The sequence below is a fragment of the Scylla paramamosain genome, chromosome 37 (genome assembly GCF_035594125.1).
Source record: "Scylla paramamosain isolate STU-SP2022 chromosome 37, ASM3559412v1, whole genome shotgun sequence".
NCBI lineage: Eukaryota > Metazoa > Arthropoda > Malacostraca > Decapoda > Portunidae > Scylla > Scylla paramamosain.
Genome location: NC_087187.1, coordinates 9840001 through 9852500, shown reverse-complemented (window position 1 = coordinate 9852500; position 12500 = coordinate 9840001). Strand labels below are relative to the sequence as shown.

General features: G+C 45.0%; 1 protein-coding gene across 4 annotated transcripts in view; it reads left to right on the top strand.

Annotated features, from left to right (window-relative positions):
* Window positions 1-12500, top strand: part of LOC135091475 (glycine receptor subunit alpha-4-like) — a 224382-nt gene that overhangs the window by 156967 nt on the left and 54915 nt on the right. For all 4 annotated transcript variants that reach the window (XM_063989136.1, XM_063989135.1, XM_063989137.1 and 1 more), the window contains one exon: window positions 11025-11132. In XM_063989136.1, the coding sequence (XP_063845206.1) occupies window positions 11025-11132 (108 nt within the window). The remainder of the gene's footprint in view (window positions 1-11024; window positions 11133-12500) is intronic.

The following is a 12500-nucleotide window of genomic DNA, read 5'->3' as shown; positions in this document are numbered from 1 at the left end:
AGAATATAAAAAAATAAATAAACTCATGAAAAAAAAACTGAAAGAGGTAAATTAAAAACAAAGTAAGACACGAATCTGAAGAAGAACAAATAAAAAGAAAGAAGAAGAATAAAAAAATAAATAAAACAATAAACAAAAATACAAACGGAGAAAAAAACTACAGAAATGAAAAAAAAATATGATGGAAAAAGTAAATCAGAACACAAAATACGCGACACGAGCCTAGAGGAAACAGGAAACAACGAAATAAGAAGTAGATAAACAAAGGGACGAAAATTAATGGAATGGACGCAAGGCAGACGAAAATTAAAAGAATACAATGGACAGAAACGTAAAAATTTTCGACTTTTCCCTTTTCCCTTTTCCTTTTTCCCTGAATAGAATACATGTAATATTTAACGTTCCTTTTTTCCCTGGAGATGTATGGCCTCTAGGTTATTTTTCCTTATTTTCTCTTATTTTCCCTTACCTTTTTTTCCCTCCCTTCGCTTAATTTTCTCTTCTTTTTCCATCTTCCTTTTCTCCTCCTCTGTTTCCCTGTCTCCTCTCACTTCCTTTCCTCTCGCATTCTCCTCCTCTTTCTTTTCCCTCCCTTCCCTTCTTCACCCTCCTTTCTTTCCCCTCCCAACCTTTACCCATCTTTTCTCACATCATCCTCTCTCTTTCCTTCACTGTTTTTCCTCTCTTCCCTCCTTCACCTCTTCTTTTTTTCCCCACCTCTCTATCCTCGCCCATATCTTCTTTCCTTTCCTTCCATATTTCTCCTTTTTCTTCTCAGCCTACTTGACTGTGATACCATCTCTCTCTCTCTCTCTCTCTCTCTCTCTCTCTCTCTCTCTCTCTCTCTCTCTCTCTCTCTCTCTCTCTCTCTCTCTCTCTCTCTCTCTCTCTCTCTCTCTCTCTGCTTATTTTTTTCTTCCCTAGATTCATAATTTCATTTTGTTTATGCTCTGTAAAAAGCTGTAAATTACAATCATGACTTAAATTGGTATAGATTTTTGTGATACAATAATGTTTGGATATTTATTTGAGGGAAAAATGAAAGTTATTACACAAAACTGTATAGATTACTTATTGCATTTTTCATTCATGTATTTAATGAGAGTTCACTGGAAAAAGATTTAGAGGCTTAGGATGAAATAGAGGCGAGATTGCAGGTAGAAACGAGAAGAAAAGATCAGAGGAATAGAGAAGAAAGGGTTTATAGATGTATTAACCCTTTCACTGCTACGAGTATTTAACGCATCTTTCTTAAATTACTAACCACTCTGAGGCGTCTTTTCTTGTTCTACAGGCACTTCCAAACATTATATAGACTAGAAGTTGCAAAATCCACTCTTTTTTATCGTCTTATATATATATATATATATATATATATATATATATATATATATATATATATATATATATATATATATATATATATATACATATATGTGTGTGTGTGTGTGTGTGTGTGTGTGTGTGTGTGTGTGTGTGTGTGTGTGTGTGTGTGTGTGTGTGTGTGTGTGTGTGTGTGTGTGTGTGTGTGTGTGTGTGTGTGTGTGTGTGTGTGTGTGTGTGTGTGTGTGTGTGTGTGTGTGTGTGTGTGTGTGTGTGTGTGTGTGCGTGCGTGTGTACGTCTTAGAAAAGATTTCATGCATTGCTTTTAGCGCTGAGGATTGTTACTTATGGCAGTGAAAGGGTTAAACTTCATAAAATGTTCGCGTGGAAATTTAGATGATAATTCAGAAAGGTAATACTCACATCAGAAGGTGCTGTCCAGTATTTAGCGAAGTGTGTGTACTCTCATCTATTTAAAAGAACAAGTGTTGCCGGCTACTCAGGTCAAATACGAGTAATGTGCCACTAACAGGAAAAAGTTAAATGTTGTTGATACACGATGAGACACCGAAAGGCAACAGACGCAGAAGAAAGAGATTTGTATTCTTCAGCACATTATCCTCCCATCAAAGCTGTCTTCTGAGATTATTAGCAAAAACTGCTTCCAAAGGCCACAGAGATTATTAGCATAGTTATCATGAGTCTTTTGTTTTATTCCGCTGACGGTGCACAGGAGGAGGAGGAGGAGGAGGAGGAGGAGGAGGAGGAGGAGGAGGAGGAGGAGGAGGAGGAAGAAGAAGAAGAAGAAGAAGAAAAGGAAGAAGAAGAAGAAGAAGAAGAAGAGGACGAGGAGGACGAGGAGGAGGAAATAAAAGAAGAGAAGAGGAAGAGAAAGGAAGAAAAATTCAAATAGTAATACTAATGACAAGAATAAAATAAAAAAAAAGAATAAGAAAAAAACGAGAGCAAAATAAATATCCATCGTTAACTCTCTCAAAAATACACAAATTTTTTTATTACTTTTTTGCCTTTTACATTTTTTAAAGCTTTTAGTGGGGAAGAGAGGGGCAGAGAGTAATGAAATCCAGCTCTCTCTCTCTCTCTCTCTCTCTCTCTCTCTCTCTCTCTCTCTCTCTCTCTCTCTCTCTCTCTCTCTCTCTCTCTCTTGGATTTATAAGTGTAAATATTAATGTTATGGGCGGCAAAATGCGATTAGGTAATTACAATTGGAAGGTCTGATCTTAGCTAAGCCGGTAAGAGCATTACGTGAGCGACCCGCGCGGCAGTCACGTACCTTGGTGTAATGCGCTAAAAATAGGCTCTTGATTTTTTTTTTCGTTTTTTTTTTTGTCTCCTTTTTTATGTGTGTGGTTTGCGATTTATTTTTCTATTTTTTTTAAATTCATTTACTCATTTTTTAAATTTTATTTATTTATTTATCTATTTATTGATTTATTTGTTTGCTTGTTTGTTTATTTATTTATTTTCTATTTACTTTTTTTAGCGGAAGGGACAAGAAGCATTTAGTGTGTTTTGATTTTCCAAATGTGAAATTGAAAAGTAGAAAGCCGACTGTTTATTGTCAAGAAAAAAAAAATGTTTGAAACCCAAATATGGAGAGAGAGAGAGAGAGAGAGAGAGAGAGAGAGAGAGAGAGAGAGAGAGAGAGAGAGAGAGAGAGAGAGAGAGAGAGAGAGAGAGTGGTGGGGTCGGTTTGAAAACAAGTAGTCAAAAATGTACGATACTGTGATTCTCTCTCTCTCTCTCTCTCTCTCTCTCTCTCTCTCTCTCTCTCTCTCTCTCTCTCTCTCTCTCTTTTGAAATCAATTTTTTTGACACACACACACACACACACACACACACACACACACACACACACACACACACACACACACACACACACACACACACACACACACACACACACACACACACACACATATCATTACCGGACCTATTTCTCTCTCTCTCTCTCTCTCTCTCTCTCTCTCTCTCTCTCTCTCTCTCTCTCTCTCTCTCTCTCTCTCTCTCTCTCTCTCTCTCCCCTCCCTTTCTGCCCCCATGCCATCCCCTTCTCTCCCTATTACTCTCTCTAACCTTTGCCCCATTTGACCCACTCTGCCGCTCCGTGCCATCCTTCAGGCCAGGGAGGGGAGGGGGCGGCATCAGGAAGGCTTATGAGAGGGCGTGGTGGGGCCCAGGTGCAGCAGAGCGCTTTAACAAGGTGCTTCACTCTCCGGTTCATCCCTACCCTGCCCCGCCTCTTGCCTGCCTCATGCCTCCTCTACCCGCCACACGCAGCGCAAATAGGATGTCTCTCTCTCTCTCTCTCTCTCTCTCTCTCTCTCTCTCTCTCTCTCTCTCTCTCTCTCTCTCTCTCTCTCTCTCTGTTTCTCTTTTTGTCTTTTTGTCTTTCTCTTTCTGTTTGTCTTTCTCTGTCTGTCTCTGTCTGTCTCTCTCTCTCTCTCTCTCTCTCTCTCTCTCTCTCTCTCTCTCTCTCTCTCTCTCTCTCTCTCTCTCTCTCTCTCTCTCTCTCTCTCTCTCTCTCTCTCTCTCTCTCATGGCCTCGCTGCATAAGACTTTCTGCTTTCTTCTCTTTCTAAAGTTGACCAATATCTTTGTTTTTTATTCTCTCACTCTTGTTATGTGCTGTTAGTGCAAGAGTTAACTAATGTCTTATTTTTTTTTCAATTTTTTCTCTTCCGCTCCTTCTCTTTCACTCTAATTTTGTTCTGTTACCAAAAAAGTGCAAGAGTTAATTATTATCTCCATTCCTTTTTCTAAGCATTTTCTCCCACTCTTCTTATGTCCTTTCTCTCACTTTTCTCTTACTCTTATTCTCTTATACTACAAAAAAAAATAAATAAATAAATAATGTAAGAATAAATTAGTTTCTGAATATTTTTTTACCTTCTCTTACTCTTGTTCTGTCCTGCTTATGCAAGACTTAACCAGTGTCTTCATTGCTTTCAACTTACCTCCTTTTCTCTTCACTTTTTTTTCTGCCGCAGAGGTGCAAGAGTTAACCACTGCCTTTATTTTTTTCTTACTTTTCATTCTTCTCTCACTCTTGTTTTGGTCTACTAAAACAAGAGTTACCTAGAGCCATGAACCTTTTATCCTCTTTCTTTGCTAGACTGTCGTATAACTCACTGGTAAAATATGAGACCCTTTTATTTTCTCCTGCTGCTGCTGCAAAACATAACCAAAAATCTTCACTCTTTCATCCCTTTTGACTTGTAAACTCTTGAACTCTAGAATTGTTTCCGTTTTCTCTCTCTCTCTCTCTCTCTCTCTCTCTCTCTCTCTCTCTCTCTCTCTCTCTCTCTCTCTCTCTCTCTCTCTCTCTCTCTCTCTCTCTCTCTCTCTCTCTCTCAACAAATATTTACAGAAAGGCTTAAAATTCCACGTTGAGTATGGAATTATTTAAAAAGCCTATTATTATTTACAGGGAATAACACTATACATAATTAACATAAAGATGATAATACAGAATAATGAAATATATTAATGTAAGACTAAAATTTAAAGCGCCATTAGGGACAGGTGCGTGCTACGCCAGCTGTGGGCTGCCAGCTTCACCTGGTGTGTGGACATGTCCTGCACTTGGGGCGTGGCCACCGTGAACATGTTCCACAGCCGCGAAGTCCTGGCTGTGTAGGTGCGCTGGTGTTGGCTAGAGCGAGATCGAGGCACCTTCACTAGCTCGTCGCTACTGGCCGCAGCTCTGGTGCACCTCTGCACTGTGTGTGGCAGCAGCCTCACGGGTTCAAGGTGGGGGACCCTCTGCACCTGAGTTTTTGTGGCACACCACTAGTGCCGACACGTCCCGGCAATGCTCCAGTGACGTTACTGGTGCTGGATGCTGTTGGTCCTCGTCGGTGGCCACCAAGCGCAGGGCTCGCCGCTGCACAGCATCCAGTCTCTGCATGTGAATGGCGGCACTCGACATCCAGGACAGGGCATCGTACTCCATACATGGGCGTATCTGTGCCCTGTATAGCGTGAGGATGCCCCGTGGGTCGAGGGTGTTCGCCATCCTGCGCAGGGCAGAGACTCGGAGAGAGGTCTGGCGGGCGACGACAGCGATGTGGTGATTGAAGCGTAGGCCGCGGTCCACAGACACGCCCAGGATCTTGATGTAATCGTGGAGTGGCAGGCTCTTGCCTCCAAAACGCAGCTGTTCTGAGACTGCGTGTGAGGCACCTGGGGACCGCGAGATGACCATCGCCTGCGTCTTCTCAGGAGCGAAGTTAACCTGCCACATCTTTTCCCCACTGCTCCTCCAGTCCGAGCTGCCTGTTCAGCTCAATGACAGCACGCTGGCTGTCGAGGCAGCAGTAGGAACAGGAGAGTGTGCAGTCGTCGGCGTATGCTGCCACAGATGACAGCTGCCGGAGGAGGTCGTCGATGTATTTGTTCCATAGGACTGTGACCAAGACGGAGCCTTGTGGGACTGAGGCCCGGACAGGTGAAGGCCTTGATGACTGCCCGTTGACTACTACCTGAAGGGTCTTACCCTGGAGGTAATCTTCGAGCAGCATTAGCAGGTCATCTTGGACACTCTTGGCGCGAAGCTTTTCAATGAGCCCCGCGTGCCAGACCCTGTCGAAAGCCCCAGCAATGTCCAGGGCCACCACAAGGGTGTCCAGGCCTTCTTCCAGGGCGTTTTGCCAGTCCTTGGAGAGGATGAGGAGGTCTGCAGTGGATCTGCCAGGCCTGAAGCCAAACTGCCTGTCTGAGAGGAGGTGGTTCTCGCTTAGGTGTTGGCAGATGACAGCAGACACTATTTGGTCCAGCAACTTGCCCACCACTGAGAGCAGGGAGATGGGTCTGTAGTTGCTGGGCTCAGACCTTGAGTTTTTCTTGTGGACTGGGACCACACGCGCTTCCTTCCATACTGAGGGCCACTTCTTCTCCCTCAGGCAAGATGTGAAGACGGTGGTGAGAGGAGCTGACAGCTCTCTAGCGCAGTGCTTGAGGAGCCTTGGGCTGACGTCATCCGGGCCTGTGGCTTTACCCACATCCACCACTCCGAGTAGCCACTCAACCTGCTCTGCCGTCACCAAGACAGTGGTGACAGTGCAATCAGTTTCCGGGGCCAGCTGTGGTACAGATCGTGCCGGGTCATCAACCTTCATCTTGTTGGCGAAAAGCTCGGCGAGGAGTGTGGCCTTGTCTGCATTGCTCGTGGCGGTGGATCTGTCAGGTCTGATGAGTGGAGGAAGAGTCTCGCGGTGACATGCTCCTTGCTGCTCCTTCACCAGATTCCACCAGGTCTTGTTGCCAACACCTGGGCCACTGAGCTTTCGCCTTCTGTCCTCCCTTAGCTGATTCCTCACCCATCTGCAGATGGACGTCATCCTCTTACACGCCTCCGGATGCAGCGTCTTGTTCCTACGTGACGGGTGTCGCTTGTACCTCACCAAGGCAGCATGCTTGGCCTCGGCAGATGCTGTGCAGAGAAAAGCAAACCAGGCGGGATCACCAGGCCTGGAGAGATATACTCGGCTGGGCACATGCTGCTGTTGGAGGGCAAGGAGCCTGGTGGTGAGGGCGCGTTTCTTGGTCTCAGCATCTCCCATTAGAAGGGCCTCCCAGTCCGTGTTCTCCATGTCCTGCTTCATGGATGGCCAGTCCGCCCTGTTCCAAAGCCAAACGGTATCCGGGATAGCGTCTTCCCTCGCCGTTAGCAGCTCGACCTGAGACAGCACGGCAAAGTGGTCTGAGCTGCCCACTGGTCCTAGCTGCTGGCAGCTGATGTTGGATTCGGGTAGGTCTGTCACCACAGGATCCAGCAGCCCTCCCCGCTCGTGTGTAGGGAAGGTGACATGGTTGGTCAGGCCCTGAACAGCCAAGAGATTACTGAAGGCATCCTGCTCCATGTGGAAGTTCAGGTCCCCCACTATCATCACATGGGAACATTTGTGTCGCTGGAGCAGGGTGTCGAGTTCCTCCGTTAGGAAGTCTAGCGGGGCTCATCCTTGTCTCGGGGGGCGGTACATGACACAGAGGAGAAGCCCACTGTTGTCTGCAAGTACCACCCTGAAGAACAGTGCCTCCATCAGGTGTGGTACGGCTACCTCGAGTTCCTGTGTTTGGAGGCCGTCCTTAAAACAGACAGCGACACTTCCGCCTGCTCTTATTTTCTCGGTCCATCCTTACCCACAGGGAGTAGCCTGATATTTTGCCGAACATCGGCTCCACCTCGTCACTCAGCCCCATTTCTGTCACTGCGACAATGTCAGCACTATGTCTCAGTACGAAATTGTGGCTAAGGTCACCCACATTGGTGCGGAGTCCTCTCACGTTGGCGGAGACCACGGTCAGGTGACAGCTGGGGTGTCTGTTCCATTGCCTCCTCGCGTTGGCTTGGGAGTGAGGTGTGGTGGTGAGGCGAGACGCGTTAGTGTTTGCCCTGCCACGAGGAGGGATTCCAGCTGAGGTAGTGACCGGGTTGTGGCTGCCAGGAAGGCTGGAGGGGGTCTGAAAGGGTTGCTGGGGGTGGGGAAGTTGTTGCCGAGCTAAACCCTCCTTCAGAACCCTCATGAACATTATCTGCTGCCTTTGTTCCTGGCGTTGATCAGCAGAGTGGCTGTAGCACATCTCAGCTGTGTGGCCGGGGCGGAAGCAGTAGTCACATCGGACCCTTTGCTCTCCCCTGTGCCTCACTGGGTACGCGGATACCTGTAGCTGAGTCATGCGAGGAGGAGGGACAGGTCGCCGGTCAGGTGTGTTGGGGTGACTTCCTGCACGCCGTTGGCCGCGTCGCTGTCGCTGGATCTTCTTCTTGCTTCCATTGTTGTTTTTGTTGTTGTTGTTGTTTCTCCTGTCGCTATTATTGTTGTTGTTATTGTTACCACTGCTGCTGCTGCTACTACTGCTGTTGCTGCTGATAGTACTGCTACTGTTTCTCCTGCTGTTGTTGTTGTTGCTGCTGCTGCTACTACTGCTGTTGTTGTTGCTGCTGTTGTTGTTACTGTTGTTGTTGCTGCTGTTGTTGTTACTGTTGCTGCTGCTATTGTTATTGGTGGTAATGGTGATGTTGGTGCTACTTGAGGTTTAGGTGGTGGTGGCGATGGTGGGGGGTGCGGCCGCTGTGGTGAAGGTGATTGCCACCACTGCCTCCAGTGGTCCGAGGAGGCACACGCCTCCTCCCAAATCCTCAGGATAGAGGAGGGAGTAGCAGTAGTCGCAATAGACTCCCGCGTCTGCTTTACACTCCGTGAGGACCTCCATGAGCTCATTGAGTTCTGCCACGTGTGTCTGTTTATCGAGAATCCAGTCCCTTTGTAGCGTGAGGGACTGAATTATGTTATTTTTGTTTGTTACCTCCTTCTGTAGGCGTAGGGTGTGGGAGATGAGATCCTCCTTATCCATCTCCCTGTAGTGCTGCCGCTCGTCCACATCTATGTCTCTCTCTCTCTCTCTCTCTCTCTCTCTCTCTCTCTCTCTCTCTCTCTCTCTCTCTCTCTCTCTCTCTCTCTCTCTCTCTCTCTCTCTCTCGAACAATTCATTGGTAAACTCTGAGGTTCCTTTACTTTGTCCTACTGTTACTGCAAAAGCTAACCAAAATACCAAAATCTTCACTTTTCATCACTTTTTCATTGGTAAACTCCGGAACTCTCGAAATATTTTTCTTCCTTTTTTTTTTATCTTGCTGTGACTTCAACTACTTCGAGAGAGAGAGAGAGAGAGAGAGAGAGAGAGAGAGAGAGAGAGAGAGAGAGAGAGAGAGAGAGAGAGAGAGAGAGAGAGAGAGAGAGAGAGTGAGAGTGAGAGGAGTACAAACACAAACCTTCACAACTTTATTGGCTAACCTTTTTGGGATTCTCTCTATTTCTCTTTTTTTCTGAGTGAACAGCAATTGAGCTGGACTTTTCTCCACCTCCATTCACACGTTTTTTGTGCCCTTGACCATCCCCGTCACACTTAGAAAAGAAAAGAAGTGAAAAAGAAAAAAAGACGTGTTAAAATCCAGATCTTTTATTTTACTCTGATAGGAGTGACGGGAACAATAGAATCTCTCACTCTCTCTCTCTCTCTCTCTCTCTCTCTGAGCGAGTTTTTTTATCATCCCTCCAATTTTATTTTATTTTTTTATGCTCTCAGTTATCCCATTTCACACATAAAAGAAGAGAGAGAGAGAAAAAGAACATTAGAAACAGCACAAGAACGTAAGGAAAACTAAGAAGAAGAGAAAGAAGAAGAAGAAGAAGAAGAAGAAGAAGAAGAAGAAGAAGAAGAAGAAGAAGAAGAAGAAGAAGGAGAAGAAGAAAAGAACATTAGGAACAATACACGAATATAAGGGAAACAACAACAACAAGAACAACAACAACAACAACAACTACTACTACTACTACTACTACTACTACTACTACTACTACTACTACCACTACTACTACTACTACTACTACCACTACAGTCGCAAAATAAAAAAAAAGAGAAAAGAAAAGAAAAATAAAACATCAGGAACAATGCAAGAACACAGTAGAAGAAAAGAAGACGAAAAAAAGACCCATTAGGAACAGCACCATATACCTACACGTGGCAGTCCCTTTATGAAGCGCACACACCAATACACGCCCACCATGCCTTTCCATCAGACTTTGAGATTTGGGGCTTTGAATGTTAATAAGAGAGATAGGAGTGATGGGAAATTACGTACTTTGTGTGTGAATGTGTGTATGGATGAGTGGGTCTGTGGGTTATTGGGTACGTGTGTGTGTGTGTGTGTGTGTGTGTGTGTGTGTGTGTGTGTGTGTACGGAGTTGAGAAGCAGCTTAAACTAAGTCGAGGGAGGCTGACACTGAGAAGAGAGGCAGGTGGCAGTTATTGATGACTCATTTAACTTTCCCTCTCTTCCCTTCGTCCTTTCCACCTCCATCACCTTCCCTTCCCTTCCCTTCACCTCACACGAATATACCACTTCATATCCATTCCCTTTTCTTCCCTTCCCTTCCCTTCCCTTCCCTTCCCTTCCCTTCCCTTCCCTTTTCTCACCTTCCCTACCCTTCCCTTCCCTTCCCTTCCCTTCACTTTCTTTTCCTTTCCTTCCCTTCCCTTCCCTTCCCTTCCCTTCCCTTCGCTTCACTTCCTTTCCTTCCATTCCTTACTTTCAATTTTCCTTCTCTTCCCTTCCCCATCCCTTCATTCACTTCTTCACTTCACTTCCCTTCCTTTCCTTTCCTTCCTTCCTTTCAATTTTCCTTCTCTTCCCTTCCTCATCACTTCACTTCATATCTCTTCCCTTCCCTTCCCTTGCCTCCCCTTCCCAGGTATTCCAGACGCTTTCTACGTGTATATTCACCTTCCTCTCCATCATATTTTTCTTTCCTCCTGTTACTTTCCGTCATTCATCTCTGTCCTTCCTTATTTCCTTTAACTTTTTTGTACTTCAGAACACATTAGTTGATGAAAATTACACTCTACTTTGTACACACACACACACACATTCTCTCTCTCTCTCTCTCTCTCTCTCTCTCTCTCTCTCTCTCTCTCTCTCTCTCTCTCTCTCTCTCTCTCTCTCTCTCTCTCTCTCTCTCTCTCTCTCTCTCTCTCTCTCTCTCTCGCTCTCTCTCTCTTTCATAATAGGTAGTGCGATTTATTTTTTAACTTCCTGTCTCATTGTCTTTTCCTCACCTACTCCCTCTCCCTCTCTAACCGTCTCTCTCTCTCTCTCTGTCTCTCCCTCCCCGCAGACTTACGCCGCTGACATCTTCTTCGCCCAGAGTTGGAAGGACTGGCGGCTGCGACTACCTGACAACATGACCCATGAATATCGCCTGCTACCTGTCGCTTGGCTCAAGGTGTGTCTTTGGGATTGCAGGTGATGGGTGGGGCAGGAGAGAGGGAAGGAAAGGAGGAGGGAAGGTGAGTGACAGGAGAAGGACAAGGGGAAGGGGAAAGGGGACAAAGGAGATGGGGAAAAAGGCGAGAGAAAAGAAGGTGGGGAAAGAAGAGAGGAATTGGTTAAGGAAAGGAGGAAGGGAGAAAAGGAGAGTGAGAAATGAGGAAGGGGGAAAAAGGAGAATGGGGAAAGGAAAGAAGAATTGGGTGAAAAAAGGAGGGGGGAGGAAAGGAGAGTGAGAAATGAGGAAGGGGGAAAAAGGAGAATGGAGAAAGGAAAGAAGAATTGGGTGAAAAAAGGAGGGAAGGAGGAAAAGAAGAGAGGAGAGTGATAAGTCAGGAGGAAGGTGGGAAATGCGGAAAGGAAAGAAGAATTGGGTGAAGAAAAGAGGGAAAGAGGAAAGGAAGAGGGAAGGGTGATAAGTAAGTAAGGGAGGATGGTGAGAAAGGAAAAAAGAAGGGATGGAGAAATGAATTGAGTTAGGAAAGGGGAAAGCGAGAAAGGAGAAAGAGGAGAAAGAGAGAAAAACTGGGTGAAGAAAAGAAAGAAGAAGAAAGAGAATGGGGAAAGAAGAGAGAAATTCGTTGATGAAAGGAAGGAAATGGGTGTTTAGAGTTGAGAAGTGAAAGTGACAGGTGTATTAAAGAGGCGAAAGAGGGAAAGAGGAAAGGAAAGAAGAGAAATAAAGGAGGACATTGAGGAAAGGAGGAAAGGAATGGAGGAGTGTGATTAGTAGGGAAGGGAGAGAAAGGGAAAGGGAGGCGGAGGGAAGGAGAGTAAATGAAAGGAGGAAGGGAATTTGTGAGAGATGGTGAGGGAGGAAAAGGGAAAAAGAGAAGAAGCGAAGGAGAAGGATTAAAGGGAAAGGAAGGAAATAGAGAAGGGAAAGGGAAGAGTGAAAAAAAGGGAGGGAAGAAGAGAAGGAAGGAAGAGAATGGAGAAGGAAAGTCAGAGTGGAAGTCGAAGTAAAGGAAGAAGGGGAGAGGACAAGAGGAAGAGAACAGATCTGTGTATGTTTGTATTTTTTTTTATTCGTTTTGTATTTTTCTTTCTTTTTTATTTTATTTTCTGCTATTCTTTCCTTTTTTTATTTTGGTGTTGGGAGATTTGTGATTTTTTTGTTAGCTTTCTTCCTTTCTTTCTTTTTTCTTTCATTCTTTTTTCCTCTTCTTCTTTTTCATATAACTATACATCCTTCTTTATTTATTTTTCTTTCTTTTCTCTCTCTTTTTTTATTAACTATATATAACCTTTCTTTATTTTTCTTTTTTCTCTTACCTTTATCCATCTCTCTTTCCTCGCACTTTTCTTTTCTTCCTGTCTTTTC